We start from the raw sequence: 27,484 nt of genomic DNA, 5'->3' as shown, positions 1-27,484 counted from the left end.
TTACGCCACGAATTCTCAAAGGTTTTTTTGCAACTTCTTGTGTGTATTCTTGAAAAAAACCAGTTACACGATAAGGGACAAAAAATAAGTTAGCTTCGTCTCTGTTTATCACATTAGTAACTTTATGTGTGCTCTCTTTTTAGTGCGAATGAGAAAGCAAACGTTCCTGCATCTACCTATTATTCTATCTACGGTTAAAAAGTATTTTTCTCCAGTCTACGTTTTTCTCCAAGATTTTTTTATTTCCTGAAATCTTTATTTGGTCTGTGATATTTTTTTGCTTAGCGGGTTAATTTAATAGGGCACCTAAAACAAACACATAAGTCGACGCATTTTAAACTGCGTCGTCGAGTTATCTGTCTGTTTCAGAAGAAACTATAGTGCGACAAGGCTATCTTGGCGCGTGACGAAAATCGGAACTAACGTTGCCGTCAAGTGTCCCGTTTGTTCTTGTTTGAATAGTCTCAGCCTTTGTTCTCCAACAGCGCCCCCCTGTCAATGTCATTCAAGTGCCAAGAGAGCTTTATCGCACAGTTTTGAAAATGAAATCTCTTTATTTTTAAAATCGTCTTTATTTTATAAATCAGTCATCATCATCATCATCAGTGTCCCGCGTCGATGGTGATGGGGGCGGACAGGTCGGGCTCGTAGTGATGGTCGAGCTCGCGCGTGCGCAGGAGCTCCTTGTACACATACGCGCTCTTGCGCGGCGAGCGTGTCCGGTAAATGCTGTCATAGTCCACCTCGTATAGACCAAAGCGTTCCCTGGAAAAAACCGGTCAAGTGCCAGTCGGACTCGCACAGGTAGGGTGCCGTATAGATTCCGCAAATTGCTAATACGCGTGGCCGCCATTTTAGTGACGTCAGCACTAGACTGAAGTTTCGAGCTGATGGTCTATTTTTATTTCGGCTGACGTTAAAATGACGTAATTTCGATGTTAATGAGGAATTGTTCCAGCGCAATAGCAATTTGCGGGACTTAAACCATCGTATTTTGTCATTTTTAGTGTGATTTAGTAAACTACTTTTTTCGTGAACACATTTCAATTTTTTTTGGTGATACACAAACTCATGGTTTTCGGATTTTTAGGGTTCCGTACCTTAAAAGGAAAAACGGTACCGTTATAGGATCGCTTTGTTGTCTGTCTGTCGGTCTGTCAAGAAACCTACAGGGTACTTCCCGTTGACAAGCCTAGGAATCATGAAATTTGGCAGGTAGGTGGGGCTTTAGGGGAAAAATCTGAAAACCGTGAATTTAGGGTTAGATCACACAATAAAAATTAAATTGTGGTCATGAATTAATAATTAGTATTTTCAATATTCGAAGTAAGATAACTATATCAAATGGAGTATCATATGAAAGGGCTTCACCTGTGCATTCTAAAACAGATTTTTATTTATTTTATGCATCATAGTTTTTGAATTATCGTGCAAAATGTCGAAAAAATACGACTGTAGTACGTGACCCTCAGTGTGCGAGCCTAACTCGCACTTGGCCGGTTTTTTTTCTTTACTTGAGCTATAAGACCTATCCTACCAAATTTCATGATTCTAGCTCAACGGGCAGTACCATATAGGTTTCCTTGACAGACACGACGGACAGACGGGCAGACAAACAGACAACAAAGGGTTCCTTTTTCCTTTTGAGGTACAGAATCCTACAATATCCTATAATAACATTGTAAATTGAAAAATTAAAAAGAGCAACCGCCGAGTTTCTTGGTGGTTCTTCTCGGTAGGAACGGCATTCCGAACCAGTGGTAAATTAAAACTACCTGACTATTCATAAGTACTTGTAAAAGTTTACATGAATAAAAAAACATTCTATTCTATTCTATACAAGTTTATCTTCTAACGGCCTGCGCAAATCTGTCGAAGTGCAGCGCAAAGCATTTTTCACTTTCAAGCCGTTATCGATCTTGTTCACGTTGAAATAATCACCATGACCAACCCAGCGCCGGCTCACTACAGAGCACGAGTCTCCTCTCAAATGAGAAAGGTTTGGCCATAGTCCACCACACTAGCCAAGTGGTGCATGGAGAACTCAGGCAGGTTTCCTCACGATGTTTTCCTTCACCGTTAAAGAATTCTGGAATGCTGAAATTAAATTCACAACACGACTCCCACGTATATCGTAAATGATGTACCTATCCGTACACTCGACTACGAATTTGCTCAAATATTTACTCTCCTACTATGCCCCCCCGATTGTGTAAGCAAAACTTATTCATCGTTATCGTAATCGTCAAAAAATTCTGCCCTTCGATTGGTTGATTCGCTGTTTACATTTTTCACAGCCAATCAAAGGGCAGAATTTGTTGACGATTACGATAACGATGAATACGTTTTTCTTACCGAATTGGGGGGCTGATTTAAAAAAAGCTTCCAAATTCAAACTTATGATATGATATGAAATTTAGTTTTCTGGACAGCTATTGTAATACCTAGGTACTGTCCAGAAATGAAATTGCATGGTACTTAGGTACTTTTTTGGATAATTGTAATAAGTAACTCTAAGCCCCGCAAATTGCTAATTCGCGTGGCCGCTATTTTAGTGACTACTAGACTGAAGTTTCAAGCTGATGGTATATTTTTATTTCGGCTGACGTCAAAATGACGTCATTTCGATGTTATGAGATATATTGTCGCCGTATGGTAATAATTAAATGCGGCAACGGTGGAAGATGTTTATTGAGAGCCGGCTTATGATCTACTCTCGCTTATGGTCTAACAATACTAATAAAGAAATCTTACATACTATTACTTTAATCTTATTGCTTAACTACCTAACCTACATAATTTTGCATCACCTCTCTTTCAATCCGATGTGCAGGCAACCTGCTTCGATATATTGAGGAGTTGCATTTTTATGTTACAGCTAATATGAACATGCTACGTTTAAACTGACAATTCGTACATATTACAGTTAATGAGACATGGTTCCAGCTCAATAGCAATTTGCGGGACTTATACTGGGATGTTTAACTTTCGAACCAATCGACAGAGTATGAAATTGCGCACATTTCGTATCATTTTTTAGAAAAAGTATTTTTCAAAGCGCACTGTACCTACCTGCCGTTTGAGTGCGTTCGCATATACACGATAAACGGAGCGCGGTCTAAATGCATTGTTATTTATCTAACAATGCACTTTACAACATATATACGACATGAAGAGTATGTGCTTTAATATATACTTCAATAAAATTTATGTATTCAACACAATATAACGCGTACTATCTGAGAAAAGACTCACCATATTTGCTCTATGTGTCAACTGTCATGTCAACGGTACGGTTTAGTCAGTGCGACAAGGCTATCTTGGCGCGTGACGAAAATCGGAACTAACGTTCCCGTCAAGTGTCCCCTTTGTTCTTGTTTGAATATTCTAAGCCTTTGGAGCGTTTGTCAAGGTTTGTCCTCCAACAGCGCCCCCCTGTCAATGTCATTCAAGTCCCAAGAGAGCCTTGTCGCACTGTACCGAAGGTGTTTACCAAAGATAATATTATATAACTACAGATATTCAACTAACGTTGCCGCTCAGTCCATCTCACTCAAGCAGAAGTACTTACTTGTGAAATGTTATTCCGTCTATTTTACGTTCGCTTCGGCTATTGTAGCCTAGTATACTGCAACCCACCATTGCACAATAACTACAAAAACAAAAACAACAAAACAAATCAATTATTTCTTTAAAATACTTGAGTCGCAATTCGCGCCACAAAAATGGCTGATTCAATTAGCCCACGCTACCCATCATGGCAGTAAGCCAACTAACTGCACCGGTGACACGACAAACCGATACACAGCCGTTTTACACAACTTTTCAATAACATCACGTAAACAAATAACAAGCAACTGTTTGGATTTTGTAAAACTACGAACAAACATAAGTAAATAATTTGTTCGTGTAAAATATGGTGAAATATAACGCGTAAAATTTTAACTCCTCACGCGCCATTTCAACTTTTTGTGTGTGTCAAATTTTATGTCAAAAGTACGATTTTAGTGTGATTTTAGTCGTTTTTTAATGTTTTTTAAAAGTTGAAGCGTACTTTTGACATATAGTTGACTCATAGTGTTAAAATGGCGCGTGAGGAGTCATTTTTTTACGGACTATATCACACAACATCTGTGCCGCACGAAATTGGAATATAAGAATAAAAATGTGCGTTAGGTTTTATATTAATATGATAAAAATAAATAAAATTGTTTATGGATCGCGCTACAGATCGTACATAAAATTATTTTGTTCAAAAAAATGTGCGTTAATCTTTATTCTAACAAAAAGTTAAAGCTACATCTTAAAAACATGTTAAAAACCCATTTAATATTCTTTTAAACAGACTAGTTTATTCGCCTACTCTGCATGGATTAATGTTTTTTTAACCCGCCAAGATTAGATAAGGAATATTGAATGTCTTCCAATTTTAAATGTACATGTACAGCGATTTAGGCTGGTCAGTCAGTCAGTCACGGAGGCGGGAGGTGTTTTATATGTAGTTATAGTTAGAAAATTTTCACAAACAGCAAGGTATTCTTTCAAAATGACCACTTTTCTTTATTAGGCTTTGTTTTATTTCTTTCTCAGCAAGTTTCTTTTTAAAATGGCTATATTAAAAATGCTTTTATGCTGTACTGAAAGAGGTTTTCCTTTTGAATGAGAAAAAATTGCATCTCTAGAAAGTCGGACGTTATTTTTGAACCGTAAGATTGTAGAGAGCTTACCTAGGCAATAAAGTCTACGTAAGCTACGAAACCATTTTGTATGAATCGGCTAAATGTTACTTATTTTATTAAAATAAGGCTATTATGGCTATAAAATAGAAAATTCATAACCCCAGTACGAAATAATTAAGTAGGTTTAAGGCCCGCAAATTGATAATGCGCATGGCCGTCATTTTAGTTACGTCAGCACTAGACTGAAGTTTCGAGCTGATGGTATATTTTTATTTCGGCTGACGTTAAAATGACGTAATTTCGATGGTAATGAGGAATTGTTCCAGCGCAATAGCAATTTGCGGGACTTAAACCATCGTATTTTGTCATTTTTAGTGTGATTTAGTAAACTACTTTTTTCGTGAACACATTTCAATTTTTTTTGGTGATACACAAACTCATGGTTTTCGGATTTTTAGGGTTCCGTACCTTAAAAGGAAAAACGGTACCGTTATAGGATCGCTTTGTTGTCTGTCTGTCGGTCTGTCAAGAAACCTACAGGGTACTTCCCGTTGACCTAGAATCATGAAATTTGGCAGGTAGGTGGGGCTTATAGCTGGCTTTAGGGGAAAAATCTGAAAACCGTGAATTTAGGGTTAGATCACACAATAAAAATTAAATTGTGGTCATGAATTAATAATTAGTATTTTCAATATTCGAAGTAAGATAACTATATCAAGTGGAGTATCATATGAAAGGGCTTCACCTGTGCATTCTAAAACAGATTTTTATTTATTTTATGCATCATAGTTTTTGAATTATCGTGCAAAATGTCGAAAAAATACGACTGTAGTACGTGACCCTCAGTGTGCGAGCCTAGCTCGCACTCGGCCGGTTTTTTTTCTTTACTTGAGCTATAAGACCTATCCTACCAAATTTCATGATTCTAGCTCAACGGGCAGTACCATATAGGTTTCCTTGACAGACACGACGGACAGACGGGCAGACAAACAGACAACAAAGGGTTCCTTTTTCCTTTTGAGGTACAGAATCCTACAATATCCTAAAAATGACGTGATTTCGATGTTAATGAGACATGGTTCCAGCGCAATAGCTATTTGCGGGACTTATATACAGTAAAATAATACCTAACGAATTATTGAATTCTACGAGCTGAAAGTTCGATCTTTGTCGACCGTAGCTCATAATGGACATTCCTACATACTATACTTATACCTACATAACAGGTCCTCCTATTTTTGGAGTCGGTTGAAAAAATATCTCGTCATGGTAAAAATACAGTTGACTTTTTAATGTTTGCACGGAAAGGTCTCCGCATAATGTCGGAGCTCGGGTGAGCTGGGCGATGAATGGGACCGCTTACAATTTGTTTCCACCACGTGAACTCTTTCTTTACAGCAGGTTGAAAAACATTCTTTTTTAAATTTAAATCTTCAGTGCTTCATTTAAGTAGTCTGTGGTATGAAACGTATTTAAAAAAAAAATTAGTCTGTATATGGTATGCAGGTTAAAAACGTAGATAGAGTAATAGGTAGATTTAAGTACTGTGTAACCGCGTATGAGATAGCGATAGCACGACGTAACGATGAATAACACGATAATTATTACCATTGTTTAGTACCTAGTCAATATTTGTATTAACCGATCAACAATATGAGAAAACAAGTAAATAACTCATGAGAAATACAATTACGCCACGAATTCTCAAAGTTTTTTTTGCAACTTCTTGTGTGTATTCTTGAAAAAAACCAGTTACACGATAAGGGACAAAAAATAAGTTAGCTTCGTCTCTGTTTATCACATTAGTAACTTTATGTGTGCTCTCTTTTTAGTGCGAATGAGAAAGCAAACGTTCCTGCATCTACCTATTATTCTATCTACGGTTAAAAAGTATTTTTCTCCAGTCTACGTTTTTCTCCAAGATTTTTTTATTTCCTGAAATCTTTATTTGGTCTGTGATATTTTTTTGCTTAGCGGGTTAATTTAATAGGGCACCTAAAACAAACACATAAGTCGACGCATTTTAAACTGCGTCGTCGAGTTATCTGTCTGTTTCAGAAGAAACTATAGTGCGACAAGGCTATCTTGGCGCGTGACGAAAATCGGAACTAACGTTGCCGTCAAGTGTCCCGTTTGTTCTTGTTTGAATAGTCTCAGCCTTTGTTCTCCAACAGCGCCCCCCTGTCAATGTCATTCAAGTGCCAAGAGAGCTTTATCGCACAGTTTTGAAAATGAAATCTCTTTATTTTTAAAATCGTCTTTATTTATAAATCAGTCATCATCATCATCATCAGTGTCCCGCGTCGATGGTGATGGGGGCGGACAGGTCGGGCTCGTAGTGATGGTCGAGCTCGCGCGTGCGCAGGAGCTCCTTGTACACATACGCGCTCTTGCGCGGCGAGCGTGTCCGGTAAATGCTGTCATAGTCCACCTCGTATAGACCAAAGCGTTCCCTGGAAAAAACCGGTCAAGTGCCAGTCGGACTCGCACAGGTAGGGTGCCGTATAGATTCCGCAAATTGCTAATACGCGTGGCCGCCATTTTAGTGACGTCAGCACTAGACTGAAGTTTCGAGCTGATGGTCTATTTTTATTTCGGCTGACGTTAAAATGACGTAATTTCGATGTTAATGAGGAATTGTTCCAGCGCAATAGCAATCTGCGGGACTTAAACCATCGTATTTTGTCATTTTTAGTGTGATTTAGTAAACTACTTTTTTCGTGAACACATTTCAATTTTTTTTGGTGATACACAAACTCATGGTTTTCGGATTTTTAGGGTTCCGTACCTTAAAAGGAAAAACGGTACCGTTATAGGATCGCTTTGTTGTCTGTCTGTCGGTCTGTCAAGAAACCTACAGGGTACTTCCCGTTGACAAGCCTAGGAATCATGAAATTTGGCAGGTAGGTGGGGCTTTAGGGGAAAAATCTGAAAACCGTGAATTTAGGGTTAGATCACACAATAAAAATTAAATTGTGGTCATGAATTAATAATTAGTATTTTCAATATTCGAAGTAAGATAACTATATCAAGTGGAGTATCATATGAAAGGGCTTCACCTGTGCATTCTAAAACAGATTTTTATTTATTTTATGCATCATAGTTTTTGAATTATCGTGCAAAATGTCGAAAAAATACGACTGTAGTACGTGACCCTCAGTGTGCGAGCCTAACTCGCACTTGGCCGGTTTTTTTTCTTTACTTGAGCTATAAGACCTATCCTACCAAATTTCATGATTCTAGCTCAACGGGCAGTACCATATAGGTTTCCTTGACAGACACGACGGACAGACGGGCAGACAAACAGACAACAAAGGGTTCCTTTTTCCTTTTGAGGTACAGAATCCTACAATATCCTATAATAACATTGTAAATTGAAAAATTAAAAAGAGCAACCGCCGAGTTTCTTGGTGGTTCTTCTCGGTAGGAACGGCATTCCGAACCAGTGGTAAATTAAAACTACCTGACTATTCATAAGTACTTGTAAAAGTTTACATGAATAAAAAAACATTCTATTCTATTCTATACAAGTTTATCTTCTAACGGCCTGCGCAAATCTGTCGAAGTGCAGCGCAAAGCATTTTTCACTTTCAAGCCGTTATCGATCTTGTTCACGTTGAAATAATCACCATGACCAACCCAGCGCCGGCTCACTACAGAGCACGAGTCTCCTCTCAAATGAGAAAGGTTTGGCCATAGTCCACCACACTAGCCAAGTGGTGCATGGAGAACTCAGGCAGGTTTCCTCACGATGTTTTCCTTCACCGTTAAAGCAAGTGGTATTTAATTACTTAAAACGCACATAACTCCGAAAAGTTAGAGGTGCGTGCCCGAGATCGAACCTAACGTTGTATTAATATAAATCTATATATAATTATAAAAAAGAGAAATACCACTCACACTCACTCACTGACCAATCACGAAATCTCAGAAACCTACAAACTTGAAATTTGAAAGGAAAATCCTATTTTTGAAGTTAGAGATATGAAAATTGGCATTTTGGTATTCTGGGTTCCGTGCCTTAAGGTGAGACTGAGCGAGTAGGTAAGTGAGGCCTTTTGCTGCGGGAAAATTTCAGATCTCATGAGAAACCAGAAATTTTACGCGGACGAAGTCGCGGGCAACAGCTAGTACTTACATATATCCAAAGGTCCACTCAAAGTTATCCATCAGGCTCCAAGCAGTATAAGCTATGACGTCACAGCCATCGTCCAACGCGTCCAGCACAGCGTCCAAGTACCCCCTATAGTACTGCACCCTGTCATCATCAACGATACCGCCATGCGTGCCTTTACCGTTCTCTGTGATGACCACTGGTGGGTTCCCGTAGTCGTTCCTGATGCGGTTCAGGAGCTTCCTGAAGCCCCATGGCACGTACTGGAAGGGAGAAGATTATTTAATGGTGTCCAACGTGTTGGTCAGCGTTGGACGGCTTGGAACATCGTTTCAGTATCCCCTATAATTCTCAATACTGTTGTTCAAAGCGTACGGCAACGTTGGACAGTGTTGGACAGCATTGGACAATTAGTACCCTATATAGCACTGGACCCTGTAATCATCAACGATACCGCCATGCGTGGTTTTACCATTCCCTGAGATAACCACTGGTGGGTTCCCGTAGTCGTTCCTGATGCGGTTCAGGAGCTTCGTGAAGCCCCATGGCACGTACTGGAAGGGAGAAGATTATTTAATGGTGTCCAACGTGTTGGTCAGCGTTGGACGGCTTGGAACATCGTTTCAGTATCCCCTATAATTCTCAATACTGTTGTTCAAAGCGTACGGCAGCGTTGGACAGTGTTGGACAGCGTTAGACAACTAGTACCCTATATAGCACTGGACCCTGTAATCATCAACGATACCGCCATGCGTGGTTTTACCATTCCCTGAGATAACCACTGGTGGGTTCCCGTAGTCGTTCCTGATGCGGTTCAGGAGATTCCTGAAGCCGCATGGCACGTACTGGAAGGGAGAAGATTATTTAATGGTGTCCAACGTGTTGGTCAGCGTTGGACGGCTTGGAACATCGTTTCAGTATCCCCTATAATTCTCAATACTGTTGTTCAAAGCGTACGGCAACGTTGGACAGTGTTGGACAGCATTGGACAATTAGTACCCTATATAGCACTGGACCCTGTAATCATCAACGATACCGCCATGCGTGGTTTTACCATTCCCTGAGATAACCACTGGTGGGTTCCCGTAGTCGTTCCTGATGCGGTTCAGGAGCTTCGTGAAGCCCCATGGCACGTACTGGAAGGGAGAAGAATTTTTAATAATGTCCAACGCGTTGGACAGCTTAGAACAGTGTCCCAGTACCCCATTAATACCTAGTACTTTAAAACAAAACGTTGGACATCGTTGGACAGTGTTCGACAGAGTTGGACAGCTCAGAACAGCATCCAAGTACCCCCTGTAGTACTGAACTCTGTCATCGTCAACGATACCGCCATGCGTGCCTTTGCCGTTATCTTTGATGACCACTGGTGGGTTTCCGTAGTCGTTCTTGATGCGATTCAGGAGCTTCCTGATGCCCCATGGCACGTACTGGAAGGGAGAAGTTTTTTAATGTTGTCCAACGCGTTACTCAGCGTTGGATAGTGGTGGTCAGAGTTGGACAGCTCAGTAAGGTGTCCCAGAATCCCTAATAATAGGGTATCCCTAATAATTGTGAGGGTAGGGTAGGGAAAAATGTTACTTTCAGTTTATAAAATTATATAATGAATTTTATAATTATTCATTTTAAAGATTTCATTTTCTCTATCTGTTCTACAAGTATCCGAAAGGCACTAAGCCATAGATAATACACTATACCTGCTACGAGCTGCTTCCGCCGTGATGAACCCCTACCTACTGTGACGTCACGGTACTTGTGGGTGTAATGTCACCTTATGAGTTATGACCTTAGCAATGCCTTAGCACATATCTAACAAAATACCAATTGTTTACTCGACTTAATTTAAGTTTTGATGAGACCTGATGGTATGACGCTCGTACCGTGGAAGATGGGCAGGTCGCTTGTTTGGGATGCAACTTGTGTAGACACTTTAGCTGCATCCCACATTCAGGCGACCTCCTCTATGGCGGGTGCAGCGGCCATCAGCGCCGAACAGGCCAAGAGGCGCAAATATGAAAACCTCGATGGGAGCTTCGTATTCGTGCCTTTTGGTGTGGAGACCTTGGGGCCGTGGGGCCCGGGGGCTCGAGCTCTTTTTAAAGAAATTGCGAAAAGAGTTATCGAGTCAACCGGGGACCCGAGAGCTGGCAGCTACCTTGGTCAAAGAATTAGTTTGGCCATCCAAAGGGGTAATGCTGCCAGCATCTTGGGTACAATGCCTCGCTGCCGTGGTCTCGATGAGGTTCTAGATTTAATTTAATTTATTTTAGTTTTAATTTAATGGTTTTTTTTATTATTTAAGTTTATTAATAGTTTATTTGTTAACCATTGATAATAAAATTTATCATTGATCATATTATTTTAAAAGTAAAAAAAAAAAAAGTTTTTTACTTTGTTTTCGTTTCAAATAGTAGGTATAATACCATTTAGATTCATAATTCCCGTGCCCTATATTTCATTTATTGCAGTGGAAAACCGGTTCGTTTAGATAGCTCCATAGATTATCTACTATTCTCGCAATTTTAAACCAAGTTTTTCACCTACTTTTATCTGTTGGCACTTGAATCCACAACTTATTCGGTGTTTTTACACAAATATTCCCACATGCAGGCACATTGCACACCAATGAAAAGGTAAGTTACTCATTTTAAATTGCAAAAATGTACTTCTCATGTACTCTTTCACTAAGAAAATTCCTTTTGTCTATCAATCAAAGTGACGCCATCACGGCTCATGAACTTTACAAGATGGCGGGCAGAGTATTCGCGGGAAATTTGAAGTGCAAAATTTAAATGCATTTTTATTGCACTTGTCGATCGAATAAAATTTTTGTAATTTTTTTGGTGATTTATTATCACTTTAGGATCAACTTAAAACACTTTTCAAAAAAGGGTAAAATACCATATTCTGAATACTTTAGAACTATGAAATTTTCAACTCTCTACCTATTACGGTTCACGAGATACAGTCCGCTGACCGAAGGATGGACAGCGGAATCTTAGAAATACTTAATAGGGTACGGAACGTTAAAAAGCATACCTTACCATAGTCTGTTTGGATTCTCCGAGCTGCCACTCTGGCAACTGATAGCTACCAACGCCAAGATCGTCCGAATATGAGGGTACGTTGTACACTGGCATACTTGCATTCCTATGAAAATAAGAATACTTTGGGTCAATGAAATAGTCCGAGACTTGGTCGCTCTGTATTGGTCATCTAAATATATAAAAGGAAAAATTGACTGACTGACTGAATGACTGACTGATCTATCAATGCACAGCTCAAACTACTAGACGGATCGGGCTGAAATTTGCCATGCAGATAGCTATTATGACCAAGGCATCCGCTTAGAAGGGATTTTTGAAAATTCAACTCCTAAGAGAGTAAAATAGGGGGTTGAAATTTTTGAAGTCCACGCGGACGAAGTCGCGAGCATAAGCTAGTATTAAAAAAGAAGGAAAGAAAAAAACGTTTATTTTGTAATCACATGATATAGAATCTCAAGAAGAAGAAGCGCCGAAATAAACTGTGTCGCGACATATCATTTATCAAAATCGGTTGAGCCGTTCAGTTCAAGCGGACATTGGACCGGAAATACAGTACGCGGCAGAAAGTAATGTACATCAACCTTTAGAAGGAGATAGCATATTTGTAGAGCACTATCTCTGTCGTTGAGACCGACAAAACGTCATATAGGTATGAGTGACTGAGACAACCCTCTATAAAGCCGAAATATCATTCTGAATCCATATTCTATTCTATTCAATTCTATTCTATTGGCAGCTACCTTGGTCAAAGAATTAGTTTGGCCATCCAAAGGGGTAATGCTGCCAGCATCTTGGGTACAATGCCTCGCTGCGGTGGTCTCGATGAGGTTTTAGATTTAATTTAATTTATTTTAGTTTTAATTTAATGTTGTTTTTTTTAGATTTAAGTTTATTAATAGTTTATTTAAATAATTTTATTTTTATGCATTCTAGTTTTTGAGTTATCGCGCGCAAAATGTCGAAAAAATACGACTGTAGTACGGAACCCTCGGTGGGTGAGCCTGACTCGCACTTGGCCGGTTTTTATTCTACTTAGTTGGTACGACCAGATGACTACCCAATCCATATTATAAAATTCTATTCTACGATGGGACATACCTATGTACCAAGTGCGTGGAGTAATGGTTCAAGCCGAAGTAGTCGGAGCTCCCCTTGACCAGCTGTATCTCCTCGGGGGAGAACTCCGGGAGCCTGGACCGGGGGAAGCCCTGCTCCTCGCTTTTCGCTGCGATCCTCGTGCGCATCTCTGGCGGGAAGTCCCCCGTTTCCGAGAAAATTGGCCAGGAATATGCGGCCCACTAGAAGAAATCAAAGTTGCCTGTCTATCGGTATTTTTTTAGGATCTATTTCGGAGTGCTGTGATAGCCTAGTGGTTAGGACGTCCGCCTCCTAATCGGAAGTCAGGGGTTCGAGACCTCTAATTTTTCGGAGTTATGTGCGTTTTTAAGTAATTAAAATATCACTTGCTTTAACGGTGAAGGAAAACATCGTGAGGAAACCTGTATGCCTGAGAGTTCTCCATAATGTTCTCAAAGGTGTGTGAAGTCTGCCAATCCGCACATGGCCAGCGTGGTAGACTATGGCCAAAACCCTTCTCACTTTGAGAGGAGACCCGTGCTCTGTAGTGAGTCGGCGATGGGTTGATCATGATGATGATGATGATGATTTCGGAGAGTGTGCTGAAGAACTTTTCGAGCTGGTTCCTCCTTCACCTTTCTACTATCCACTTCCACGGATATGTACGAAGCGATTTGCCTCCTCATTTCTTATTCGAACCGCTAAGATTTGGAACACCCTTCCAGCATCAGTTTTCTTCCTCCAATTATATTATGGGGTACCTTCAAGTCAAGAGTGAATAGGCATCTTCTAGGCAAGCGCGCTCCATCTTAGGCAGCATCATCACTTGCCACCAGGTATGATTGCAGCCAAGCGCTAGTCTATAAATTAAAAAAAAACAATTCTATCAAATAAACAGGGGTTTGAAATTTGTAGAGTCCACGCGGACGAAGTCGCGGGCATAAGCTAGTAAGGTATAAGAACATTCACATAAATGCAAGCACCGCAATCTAACCTAATCTTACTAATACTTTTGTGCTCAAATAGCTCAACAGTTAAAAGTGCGGACTGAAATCCGAAAGGTCGCCGATTTAAATCCCACCGGTTGCACTATTGTCGTACCTACTCCTAGCACAAGCTAAACGCTTAGTTGGAGGGGAAAGGGGAATATTAGTCATCATGCTTGGCCAATATTCTTTAAAAAAAATACTAGTCAGCTAAGTCCGATTGAACTAATTGTATAAATAACTGACTGACTGACTTACATTGAACTGGTTCGCTTCATGAGCCGCTTCCACATCCGCGGCACAGTCAGTCGCTGGCTTATGACACTGGGCGCTCAGCGATATGAAGATATTCCCCTTCTGGGTTGCTCTGAACTCCTCACCATATGTGTGGTAGACCAGGTACAGGACCAACCAGTATAAGCTAGATACAAGAGTCTTGAGAGATGGAGATGGCCACTCGATTCCCGCACTCTCGAAATCCGATGAGACCTAATCTCTACTAATAACTAATTAGTTAAGTCCAATCGAAGTTATAGTAACTGACTGACTGACTTACATTGAACTGGTTCGCTTCATGAGCCGCTTCCACATCCGCGGCACAGTCAGTCGCTGGCTTATGCCACTGGGTGCTCAGCGATATGAAGATATTCCCCTTCTGGGTTGCTCTGAACTCCTCACCATATGTGTGGTAGACCAGGTACAGGACCAACCAGTATAAGCTTGATACAAGAGTCTTGAGAGATGGAGATGGCCACTCGATTCCCGCACTCTCGAAATCCGATGAGACCTAATCTCTACTAATAACTAATTAGTTAAGTCCAATCGAAGTTATAGTAACTGACTGACTGACTTACATTGAACTGGTTCGCTTCGTGAGCCGCTTCCACATCCGCGGCACTGTCAGTCGCTGGCTCATACCACTGGGCGCTCAGCGATATGAAGATATTCCCCTTCTGGGTAGCTCTGAACTCCTCATCATAGATGTGGTAGGCCTTCGCATGCGCGAGTAGTACATTCTTTGCGCAGATGTATTCGGCCATCCCCTTAAGTTAAAATCATAAACTTTATTTTGATAATTATTATTATAGGTAGATTTAAAAAGGGATAGACATGTATTACATAAGCTTAAATCTAAAATAAAGGGCTGGCAGCTACCTCGGTCAGCATATTAGTCTGGCCATTCAACGAGGTAACGCTGCCAGCGTTCTGGGCACCCTGCCTCGTTGCGGTGGATTTTTTCCTTATTGTTGAGTGCCAATTAGCTACTCAATTATATTACGATCTAGCCTAATGTATAACTAATAAGTAATTTTATTTTAACCTAAACTTAAAAATTATCTTATATACTAAGAAATTGTCCACTGACGCATCTTAGTCTTTCTTGATATTTTGATATTTGGTGTGGTGGTTTAGATGATATTTTCGATCTGTAATTTTTATGTTCAAATATTTAGATTCGTTTTATTACAGTACACTTTATAAGCATCTAAAATAAAACAACATTAAATTAAAACTAAAATAAATTAAATTAAATCTAAAACCTCATCGAGACCACCGCAGCGAGGCATTGTACCCAAGATGCTGGCAGCATTACCCCTTTGGATGGCCAAACTAATTCTTTGACCAAGGTAGCTGCCAGCTCTCGGGTGCCCAGTTGACTCGATAACCCTTTTCGAAATTTCCTCAAAAAGAATCCCTTTAAAATAAAATCATAAACTTTACCAATGTTGATAGCCTAGTGGTTAGGACGTCCGCCACCTAACGGAGGTCGAGGGTTCGATCCCGGGCACGCGCCTCTAACTTTTCGTAGTTAATATGCGTTTAAATAAATGCGAAACTTTGTTTGTTGGTTTGTCCTGTAATCTCGTTACGACGGAGCAACAGATCGACGTGATTTTTGCCTGGGTATAGTCAAAGATCTGGAGAGTGACATAGGCTACTCTTTATCCCCGAAAATCAATGAGTCCCCACGGGATTTTTAAAAACCTGAATCCACGCGTACGAAGTCGCGGGCATCATCTAGTCTTCTAAATATATAAAAGGAAAAGGTGACTGACTGACTGACTGATCTATCAACGCACAGCTTAAACTACTGGACGGATCGGGCTGAAATTTGGCATGCAGATAGCTATTATGACGTAGGCATCCGCTAAGGATTTTTGAAAATTCAATCCCTAAAGGGGTTTGAAATTTGTGTAGTCCACGCGGACGAAGCCACGGGCATCAGCTAGTTATAAATAAAGGAATTGCCTTCCCGTCAACCTGTGGAGCAAGCCAATCAGCAGTTCCAGTTAGTGGTTACCAACACAAATCTGGTATGGCTCATTTATGGTAACAAAACTTTTGACTCGATCGCCGAACAACGTGAAAATAGCCCTAGCGTAGTCCCCAAGCCACGTCACAATCTCTGGCACGCAGACAAAGTCATACGCATAAGCTAGTTGTAAATAAAGAAATTACCTTCCCGTTGATCTGTGGAGCAAGCCAATCAGCAGTTCCATAACCACCAACACAGATCTGGTATGGCTCATTTATGGTGACAAAACTCTTGACTCGGTCGCCGAATAACGTGAAAATTGTCCTGGCGTAGTCCCCAAACCACGTCACAATCTCCGGGTTGGCCCAGCCCCCTAAGTTCTGGAGTTTTTGGGGCAAGTCCCAATGGTACAGCGTCATCATGGGCTGAATGTTGTGCTTGAGGAGTTCGTCTATCAGATTGTTGTAGTAGTCGACGCCAGCTTGGTTGATTTGGTCTGGGAAACTGGTGGGGAGCAGCCTTGTCCAGGATACTGAGAATCTGAGAAAATAAATAATAGGTAGGCTGAAAACCAACGCTGTATGCTTTTGTGTATGTACGAGGCGAGGTGTACAGCATCATGCTGAGTTGTAATAGACGACAGATAAGTGGAATAAAAAGACCAAGGTGTTGCCCGAGAGCTGCCCGAGATCAAATTGAGGATCACCGCTGCCAGCGTTCTGGGCACCCTGCCTCGTTTTTTCATAATTCATAATTCATAATTTTTTATTGCAAAAAATACACGTGTAGTGGTGTTACAATATTTTTTTGGAAACAGTGTATTACCAAGTATGGCGTGCAATGTTATTAAGTAGGTACAATAAATGTCAATAATATATACCTAATTTAAATAAGTCATCAATAATTAGTATTTTAAAGGAGAATATTGAGTACGAAACAAAATAAAATATTGCGATTACAAAATGTCAATCATTAAAATTAATAAAATATTGTGTAAACAGACATCAAAAGTGGAAAAAAGTATGTCAACATGCTATCATTAAAATTATTATTAGTTATAGTACTTAGATTAGTAATTGTTAACAACAAACACTTTATCCGCCAAATAATCATTCTTTAAAATTTAAGAAGTCATTAACCGAGTAAAAACAATGAAATAATAACCACTCGTGTAGCTTCCGTTTAAATTTAGGAAGTGTCATTTCTTTCATGGCCGTTGGTAGATTATTGAATATTTGAATCGCCATACAAAATGCATTTTGTGTATACAAAGTTAGTTTGATGTCTATGATGAGTCGTTGCGGTGGTTTAGATGATATTTTTGATCTGTAATTTTTATGTTTAATTGTTATAGGCTTGTATATTCTATCAATAAAAATTAATACATCCTTAATTGAGGATAAATAAAATAGTTTCAATTACGTTTTGAAGGGGAGAGAATACCATATCAGTATAGCCGTAACAGTAAAAGATTTACTAATTACAGCGTGTCAAAAATGCAACTGTAACAATCTTGAAATCCTGAAGACCATAAAAGTGCGGAAGTTAGGGTACTTCGGCCACATCATGAGAAATAGCAAATACGACCTCCTTCAGCTCATTATTCAGGGGAAAATAGCCGGCAGAAGACCACCAGGCCGTAGAAGAACGTCGTGGCTACAGAAATTACGCCAATGGTACGGGAAGAGTAGGTACCCGATCTCTTTTCCGAGCAGCAATGTCCAAGGTGCATAGCTCTCTCTAATGATTAATTATTATAAAGAATTAGTAAGATGAGTACTGTAGGTACCTGTAAAAGTCGACTCCCAGCTCCCTCATCATCTGCACGTCTCTCTTGTACAGATAGTAGGAGTTGTCGGCTATGTCTCCGCTGGAACTGTCCTTGATGGAGCCTGGGTGGTTGTGTATAAGGTGGTCCCAGATGCTCTCCGATTTACCTGAAATTAACGCGATACTATGAGACATGGTCCGTAAAGAGGAAATCCGTAGGAGAACCAGAGTGACCGACATAGCCCAACGAATTAGCCAGCTGAAGTGGCAGTGGGCAGGCCACGTCTGCCGCAGAACCGATGGCCGCTGGGGCAGACGTGTTCTGGAGTGCCGAACAGACAGCCATTAGGGAACTTGCGTACCTCGTGCCTCGGGGCACAGCGTACCAGCACGCCGACACCCACCAACAAACTGTATCTAACGTACCATCGGCATTCCACGCCCCTTCGACCTGGTACGCCGCGGTGGCCGTGCCGAACAGGAAGCCATCGGGGAACTTGCGTACCTCGTGCCTGGGGTCACAGCGTACCAGCACGCAGACACTCACCAACAAACTATAACAAACAAGTAACAATATAATCATCATCATCCATCCATCCATCGCCGGCTCACTACTGAGCACCCTCGATTGCGACTTATTTATTTATTATTTATTTAGACAATCGCCCTCCAGGTCTCTTCTCGGAATGAACAGGTTTAACAGACAGACCTCAAACACCTTTGAGAACATTATGGAGAACTCTCAGGCATGCAGGTTTCCTTACGATGTGTACCTTCACTGTTAAAGTAAGTGATATTTAATACGGTATTGTACACCAAGCGAGAAAAAATCTTATAGTAGATTATTCAACACGGGGGTAATGTAATGTCTTACGTCACGGGCGCCGGGATAAATCCCAAGCGTAACGAGGAATGCTACAGTAACTCCCGAGCGTAGCGAGGGTATCGTATGTAGAATATAGCCAAATATAGCCTCAATAGCTCAACGGGTAAAGGAGTGGACTGAAAACCGAAAGGTCGACGGTTCAAACCCCGACCGTTGCACTATTGTCGTACCTACTCCTAGCACAAGCCTGATACTTAGTTGGAAAGGAAAGGGGAATATTAGTCATTTAACATGGCTAATTTCTTTAAAAATCCTGAGTGAAGCGCGGGGTTTAGGGGCGCCCAAGACTGACAGTATTATTACCCCAAGTTTAACACTCTGCTTTTCACACCTTGCAAGACAATAAAATCAAAATCTTCGTACGCTTAAATAAATTTTGAATACTTACACAATACACGCTATCGCCATAACTACACTTTGATAGAAACACACTTCAAAAAACAATATTTATAGATTTTTGTTCTCTTCTTTTTAGATAATTTAAAATATCTTTCGATATGATATCTTTATTTTTATCTTTATCTCATATTTAAGAGGTTACCCCCCTAAAAGTTTTAAACTGAATTTAGTAATGTACCCTACTTATTCGAAACTAGCTTAGTAGGTATGCTCGCGACTTCATCCGCGTGGGTTACACAAATTTCAAACCCCTATTTTACCCCCTTAGGGGTTCAATTTTCAAAAATCCTTTCTTAGCGGATGCCTACGTCATAATAGCTATCTGCATGCCAAATTTCAGCCCGATCCGTCCAGTAGTTTGAGCTTCTGTCAGTCACCTTTTCCTTTTATAATATTTAGATGTACTTTTTTTAATTTGCATAGCGGGATTTGAAATCCGCTATCTTGGTTTCTTATTACCTAAGTATTTGTTGTTACTTGTTATAGCGGCAATAGTACACACTCTCCTAATACGGTTCATGAGATATAGCACGCTGACAGACAAATGGATGGACAGACGGACGGACGAAACGGAGGCTTCTTCTTTTTCTTCGCTCTGGGCTGGTTTCCGCACTTAAACGTTTCCGTCTGTTGTGCGTGCATCGCCCCTCCCCGCTGAAGTCTTCACTCCAGTCATCCAAGCTAGCTCCAGAAGCCGAGTAGACCGCCCAGGTTGCCGAGGGGAAACGGAGGCTTAATAATAGTCTTTAATCCCTTCAAGTACGGAACCTAAAAAGGTATAAGTGCCCTTTGTATCTAAATGTTACTTAAGATAAAATCTCAAGTGTCCTGTGAATACAAAGTTATCTTAAGTTATCAGATATTTTCAAGTTCACGATGTTCCTATATCAGATATTATTAAGTATCTAAGGCGTTTAATCATTTTGCGATATCATACTGCCAGATGGCAAATTATCTTATTACTAGACTAGCTGACCCGCCCCGGCTTCGCTTGGGTTGAATTTAGAAAATCGAGGTGGGAATTAAATTTCCAAAAATACTGAAACGTACCTATTTCTTCACTTGTGACCGAAAATCGAAATACCAATTTCCATGCAAATAACTTGAAAAATGATGGACTTTCGTACAAACTTTCATGATAGGATTTCGAAAAATCGTAAAATAACAAACCCCTTTTTCACCCCCCTAAGGGTTGAATTTTCAAAAATCCTTTCTTAGCGGATGCCTACATGCCAAATTTCAGCCAGATCCGTCCAGTATATAAACAACTTAACCTCCAATCCGGGTTTATTAGTCTTGGGATGACCCTAATATGAATCAAACGCAGTTCCGATGTCCACAGTCTTATATTCAGGTACACTTGTAACATCCACTTAGTTTATATCTAGCTTAATTAATCACCTAGTACTTATATCTCGCTTAATTACTTTTATCGTCCATCTTTTTTTTCTCGCTCCGTCCGTCCGACGCCGCTACCACTGTCACACCTCCACTCACGGGTGACAGATGGCAGGTTTTCTGTGTTGCCTACAGTCGTCCATCCTGCTCCAGATATGTCCTCATATCTGACCACTCGGCCTTCCAACCGAGGGTAATGCCCTCATACCCATAACTCAATAGGAGCAACATAGAATACCTTAACAGTCCTATATTATAATTAATATGATTAGTATAATAATTCCTCTAACAGATCAAAGCTAACATTGTTAGATTTAACAAGTGCACAAAACAAGTGCCAATGAGACCTACAAAATACTGGTATCAATAATCATTATGTACATTGCAATCAACATCTTTAAGTCTAATTCTTATAAATACACAACAAATCACACTGAGATAAGTAAATAGTAAATACTATAAGTCATTCTGATTTAAGCTTGATATTAAGAAAATTGTATGATCTAGTTATTGTTAGTGATATACGTATACAACCAATTCACAATAGTATAATCAAATATTGAAATCAACACAATTTATGTTAATACTTAATACAAGGAAATTATAGTGAAATCAATAATTTTATTTTTAAATATTATTATGAACTACATATTCTTCAAGTTTGTATTTGTATTTAGTAATACGTGAATAAATATTTGCATGGCAAATGTGGCAATACTAATTATGAGAATTATAAAACATCTTTGGTAATTTGCATTTAAAGCGAATAAAATATAATCAACCTTAAACAAAACAACAACGAGGAAAGAAAAGAAGGATAGTGAATTATCACCAACTTGAATTCTGAGTGCTAAGTACTCTATGATTTTAAACAATGTCACTATCAGTTTTCAATTAAAGTAAGTTTGTTTGCCCTTTCCTTCTTACCACTGTAATGACATGAATTCTAATCCTACATAATGCTCTAATGCAACACAAATTACAATATTTTCACTAGTATATACATTTTAAGAGATATGGTAAGAGTTGTTGGATCCCATTGACCATTACTAACACTTTATACAAAATTAATCACAAAGTTTTACAATATACTAATGAACCTAACTACTTCTGTAGACTTCATAATTTCTTTAAACTTAAAAATAAATTAAAAGAATATCTTATAATCCAATGTTCTCATACAATTGATGAATATTTGATATGAGTTGACCTTGATTATAATGTCTTTGTAGTGTTTCATGCATTACCAATTTGATTATCGTGAATTGACATTTAATTATTCTCAAGTGGTACCTACTGATTGACACCGTTGAAAAAAATAAAATAAAAAAAATATATATATATATTACAATATAAGTATGTAACGTAAAACAAATAATAAGAAAACAATATGCCAATCTTTAATTGCATATATGTAGTATTATACTAAGCAATATCGGTAAGTATATGAATAATGATTGTAAAATAATTTTGCAGACCAGAAAGGCAGAGATGTCGGCACAGATATTATGTGACCATATTTTGTACTCTACTTGAATAACAATAAAAGATAATTACCTATCAAATTGAGTTATTGAATATTGAACCTATGTCTACGAAGTCAAGATAAATAATATGGTTAAATGTAGTTGTTATTATTAATAAGTACTAAGATCGAAACAAACCACAATGTATTCTAAGGAGACCCCAATAATCATATTATTCCAGAAATTTAAAGAAACATGAATCCACTAATTGATAATGATACACACAGTACAGATCACTATGAGATCTACAATGTGTAAAATGTAATCCTATATTTTCAAATAACTGAGACGACTGCCTCTGACTGTATCTCGATTGTAGCACAACAAATACTATTATTAATATAACAAAATAAGTCACAATGATGTTAGCCAAGGTATTATTGTATTATTATAAACTCGTTACCTGTGATGCCCCATATCATCCTTGCACTAGGGGCAGATGCATGCATAACTGTGTCTACCATAAGCCCCGTAAGTGCGATAGAGAGCGCAACAGACGGCGTTTTGTTGCCCCATTTTATTGTCTCGCAAGCAACGAGTCCTTCATGGCACTATAGACTTAATTGATGTAACATACAATAAAATCTGATTTCTGGAAACTTCCATTCTTGTACATTCTTGAGCGCGTAAGGACGAACGATGCCAGAGACCCTCGTCCTCTTATGATAATATGGTTAACTTGAACACGGTGATTGAGGACAAACAGCACCAAACGCTGCACCAACCCAGCGTCATGCTGAGCCGTGAATTGCCGCATCGGTCACCGTTGCTTGTCTCGTGTCAGTGTGTAACAAATGAATGACAAAGATGTAGGAAATTATTTCGTGATACATTGGTGTACTTATACGCTTTAATAACATATCAGCGATCCATACATTAATACCTAGCGAGTGAAGTAAGCAAGCCTTCGTGCGCGAACTGCTTATATAGTCTATTGGAATAGATGTTACTTGAAATAGTATTTAAGAATTTGCTCTTTACTGTGCTGTTTCCACCAAACATCAACGTAATACAATGAGTGACTGCGAAGATGTACATTAACATGAACCGATATTTAGCATTTACAATCAGCATGTCATTTTAGATCTACTTTAAAGGGTCTATACAACTTCTAGCTACTACGTACCGAATTCAGCAAGACATAATTAATATATCATTACGGAATACGTCAATTATAAGAACTTTAATTTGAATTTAAGTAACCCTTGAACATTAGTGAGTATCTGCTAGAACAGGTAAAGTGATTTCCAACCATGATATCTACTTCTGTACCTCTATTCTGTAGATAAATCTATTATTATTAATAAAAAGGATACACCCTTTCCACTTGCCGACCCCGAATTAGTCTGCTTGTTTTCCATCAAATTAACTAGACTCCCTCTTGTCACCATCGCGACCCGATCAGTTGCTGAAGTTCATACTGAAGATCACCGTCCACTCGCATCGGGATTATCGAATCAGGTTTTACCAGACTATTATTGTTCGTCATTTTTCAGACGCTTCGTCAGCCGTTTTCCAATTCGTTTGTTGGTTCTTACTAGGACCAGCTTTTGTCACCGGAATACGATCCATTGTTTACGTCAGTATTGCCACCTTCCATTTGTCATTCTTGATTCCTTATTCTTAGGTCTATATTATAGTCAATGCTGCCCTCCTTTGGCACGATTGCTTTGACACAATTGGGACAAGTTATATTACATAAACTATTCTCAGTAATTACCGCTTATCACACCAGGAATAAGTCCATACATAAGTCGGTATTCTTTTCTCCCATTTGCCACTTGGTTCATCATAAAATATTCTCAGGAATCACCGCTTATCACACGAGGAATAAGTCCATACATAAGTCGGTATTCGTTTCCCCTATTTGCTTGTTGGCTTATCATAAACTATTCTCAAGAATCACCGCTTATCTCACCAGGAATAAGTCCATACATAAGTCGGTATTCTTTTCTCTCATTTGCCGGTTGGTTCATCATAAAATATTCTCAGGAATCACCGCTTATCACACCAGGAATAAATCCATACATAAGTCGGTATTCTTTTCAACTATTCTCAGGAATCACCGCTTATCGCACCAGGAATAAGTCCATACATAAGTCGGTATTCGTTTCCCTTATTTGCTTGTTAGGTTATCATAAAATACTCTCAAGAATCGCCGCTTATCACACCAGGAATAAGTCCATACATAAGTCGGTATTCTTCTCTCTTATTTGCTCGTTAGGTTATCATAAAATACTCTCAAGAATCACCGCTTATCACACCAGGAATAAATCCATACATAAGTCGGTATTCTTTTCAACTATTCTCAGGAATCACCGCTTATCGCACCAGGAATAAGTCCATACATAAGTCGGTATTCGTTTCCCTTATTTGCTTGTTAGGTTATCATAAAATACTCTCAAGAATCACCGCTTATCACACCAGGAATAAGTCCATACATAAGTCGGTATTCTTCTCTCTTATTTGCTCGTTAGGTTATCATAAAATACTCTCAAGAATCACCGCTTATCACACTAGGAATAAGTCCATACATAAGTCGGTATTCTTTTCAGATATTCTCAGGAATCACCGCTTATCGCACCAGGAGTAAGTCCATACATAAGTCGGTATTCGTTTCTAATATTCTCAGGGATCACCGCTTATCGCACCAGGACTAAGTCCATACATAAGTCGGTATCCTTTTCTCTTATTCACTGGTTGTCAGTTCGTTTAGAGTCTAAAAATAATAATCACATTCATAACAATGACACGTTATATCATAACAATATTAAACACCATTTTTTTTATATTAGCTTCCCCAAGACAGCCACCAGAAGCGATTATTTGTGTACAGTCAATAGAATGAATATTATAGTGTCAACGTTTATGGCAAACCCGCTAAGTGTTTGCTCCCTTAATATCTCATTTGATTAATCTTCTTCTTAATTTGCTTTATGGCTTTCAGTAATTTGATTAATGATTTGAAAGACTAGTTATCGAGACTATTGAACTCAACACTCAAATCGATATTCTCAACTATTTGTGGAGTATCTACAGTAGTAAACATCTTTAGTTCACCGTGGGCTCTACCGCGGTTGTTTGACAGCTACAATGTCACGATCGCAATCATCTCTGATTGGTTAATGCTCGCTCACTATTGGCCACAATGCATTGTTGCAACAAGAATCGCACAAATTCAGCCAATCAGAACAATAATGATTGATGCAGGTTTTAGACAATCGCCCTACGTGTAATGTCTGCAGGTGATAATAATTGTGCAACTCGTTTGAAATTTTAATATAATTTAAGGGCACACACACAAGAGACAAATCCGTCTTTTGTTTATAATAATTATATTAATAATTTATTTATTTAGTAAAAATATGCATCTCATAAGCTCCTTTTTCCAAAGTCAAATAGCTAGTCAAAATTTGGGCAGTAAGGTAGGGAATCCGTTTCTCCACTATTTATCCGATGGGGCTTGCAAGGTTAAGATTTACACTTCTCTGTATACTGACAATTTCATTTCTTATTTCAGATCTAAACCTAAGTCAGAGATCGAATTATTCGTGCATTATTTATACCCGAGAAACAACGATATGATAAAATTATGTGTTAGTAGGCTATATAAAGAAATACAACAATCCAGACCCTGTTATACATAACATTGCCACAGTCATTGCCGCTTCATTTAATAACACCTTCGTAACTCTCTTTTGTTATTAGAGACACATCTTTTAAAGTTTCCTTTACTCGTACATAAAAATTGAACTTCGTAACTTAGTATTTCTTTCTAATTTCTATTATTACAGCAGATAGTATCATCTATTAAGTTGGTAAGCCAATCCAATAATAACAACAGTAAATATGATGTACTTGGTAGTTAACCTGTTGTTCAGTGTGTGTTTTTCCGAGGTAGTAAGTACCTAAAGGCTTTGATTTATGAAAGCAGATTGTACAACAAGGGCACCAAACAAGCCACTTGAGCCGAGTTATAAACACTGATTTTCACTTCGATTGCGAGGAAATGTAACAATATAATATTACTATAAGTACATATCTATAGATTGACCGAAAAGAGTAGGGATTAAATGAGGGTGCTGTAATGAGTTTGTAGGTAGGTATAGGTCGCAACCTCAATACAAGTGCAAAAGTTCACTGGCACCATAGAAATTACATAAATTCTTTCTCATCCATATGTCATTCAGAGAGACTGTTGTTTACCTCTAAATACCTTGTGTATAACAGCATGAAACGCACTTTAGTCCTCTTATAGCCTGCGTAAAATAGAACCTTACGAGCATGAGAAGTGGAAACGTGTTTTTATTTTATTATTATTTTTATTTTCCAAATTCTAAAAATCACGAATGCATGTCATCTATTAGTATAAGAGGATGTCAGCTACTAGTGACTTTATATGAATGTGATAGCTCACATAATTTTACCTTTTTTAATTATAAAACTCTAAGAACATTTGAAAGAACCACTGTTATGCTGATAAATAAATATTTTAATTCAAGTCCATTTATTTATTTTCATCTGATCTGATCAGTTAAATTCACTTTAGGTTAATATAATAATGATTCAATTCATTTTCCTTTCATAACCTCACCTCTCCTTAAATGGTGGTTGCAGCAAATGTAATTTATAATTTCCACAAGGGTGAGCAAACGGAACAAAAGTACATACTAGCACTTAATATAAATTTTATTGGTATAAGAATCAAATAAAATTCCAACATCCACATGGCTACTTTCGTGAGCATGAGTGTTGTATGTCTTTCTGTTTCTGGTATGTACATAGTTAGATTAATTCAAACCTGATATTTCATACCCTATACTTACTAGGTATTCAAAGTAATCTAATAACTCTAATTTGGTCGAATAAGTAAACCTACAGATTCAAAATAGGTTCAATGTTACCTACTTTATCTAGTGGACCAATTAATTATTTATTAGCTGATCCACCCCAGGTCTAATTTTCCAAAATCTTTTCTTTATGTCCAGTAGTAGCTTAGTAGAGAACTCAAATCATATTTGATTATGCAGGGCCTGCGGGTTGATCTATGTCTGTCAGTACATAATACAGACTATTCAGTCGGTAGATAGGTATTCAATGGGTGCATCTGGCAATCGACTCTATTAGTCTCCCTATCACTGTCTATCATTCTCACAACCATACCATGCCTACCATAGACCCAAATCCAAAAATCTTACATTAAATGGTAGGTAATGAAAACACATGCACCTGACACATATTTCAGGCATTCTATCCTTAAATTGTACTAAAATATTACTATGTGTATAGTTAAGTATGTAATTATTTAATTAAAGAAGAATAACTACTCATATTGAGACTATTCA

At 38.7% G+C, this 27,484-nt stretch overlaps 2 protein-coding genes across 3 annotated transcripts in view; one reads left to right on the top strand and one right to left on the bottom strand.

Annotated features, from left to right (window-relative positions):
* Positions 1-27,484, top strand: part of LOC117994495 (A-type potassium channel modulatory protein KCNIP1) — a 72,676-nt gene that overhangs the window by 25,095 nt on the left and 20,097 nt on the right. The gene's annotated exons all lie outside the window — the stretch shown is intronic.
* Positions 576-19,224, bottom strand: LOC117994269 (myrosinase 1-like). The gene is made up of 10 exons (XM_034982162.2): positions 19,205-19,224; positions 18,357-18,484; positions 17,950-18,097; positions 16,364-16,700; positions 14,758-14,946; positions 12,939-13,138; positions 11,838-11,943; positions 8,818-9,056; positions 7,004-7,132; positions 576-765 (listed from the first exon to the last, which is right to left on the bottom strand). The coding sequence occupies exons 1-10, from the start codon at positions 19,222-19,224 to the stop codon at positions 603-605; spliced, it is 1,659 nt and encodes a 552-aa protein (XP_034838053.2). The 3' UTR covers positions 576-602.

This window comes from Maniola hyperantus, chromosome 26 (genome assembly GCF_902806685.2).
Source record: "Maniola hyperantus chromosome 26, iAphHyp1.2, whole genome shotgun sequence".
Taxonomy (NCBI): Eukaryota; Metazoa; Arthropoda; class Insecta; order Lepidoptera; family Nymphalidae; genus Maniola; species Maniola hyperantus.
Note: the sequence above shows the minus strand (reverse complement) of the source record. Positions and strands in the feature narration are given on the sequence as shown.

Excerpts from the sequence above, each read along its gene's own strand:
- LOC117994269 (XM_034982162.2), bottom strand. The coding sequence starts at position 19,224 with ATGGCGATAGCGTGTATTGT. Across the intron at positions 18,098-18,356 it reads AGGGGCGTGGAATGCCGATG|GTAAATCGGAGAGCATCTGG; the intron begins GTACGTTAGATA and ends CGTTAATTTCAG. Across the intron at positions 11,944-12,938 it reads TCCACGCACTTGGTACATAG|GAATGCAAGTATGCCAGTGT; the intron begins GTATGTCCCATC and ends TTATTTTCATAG.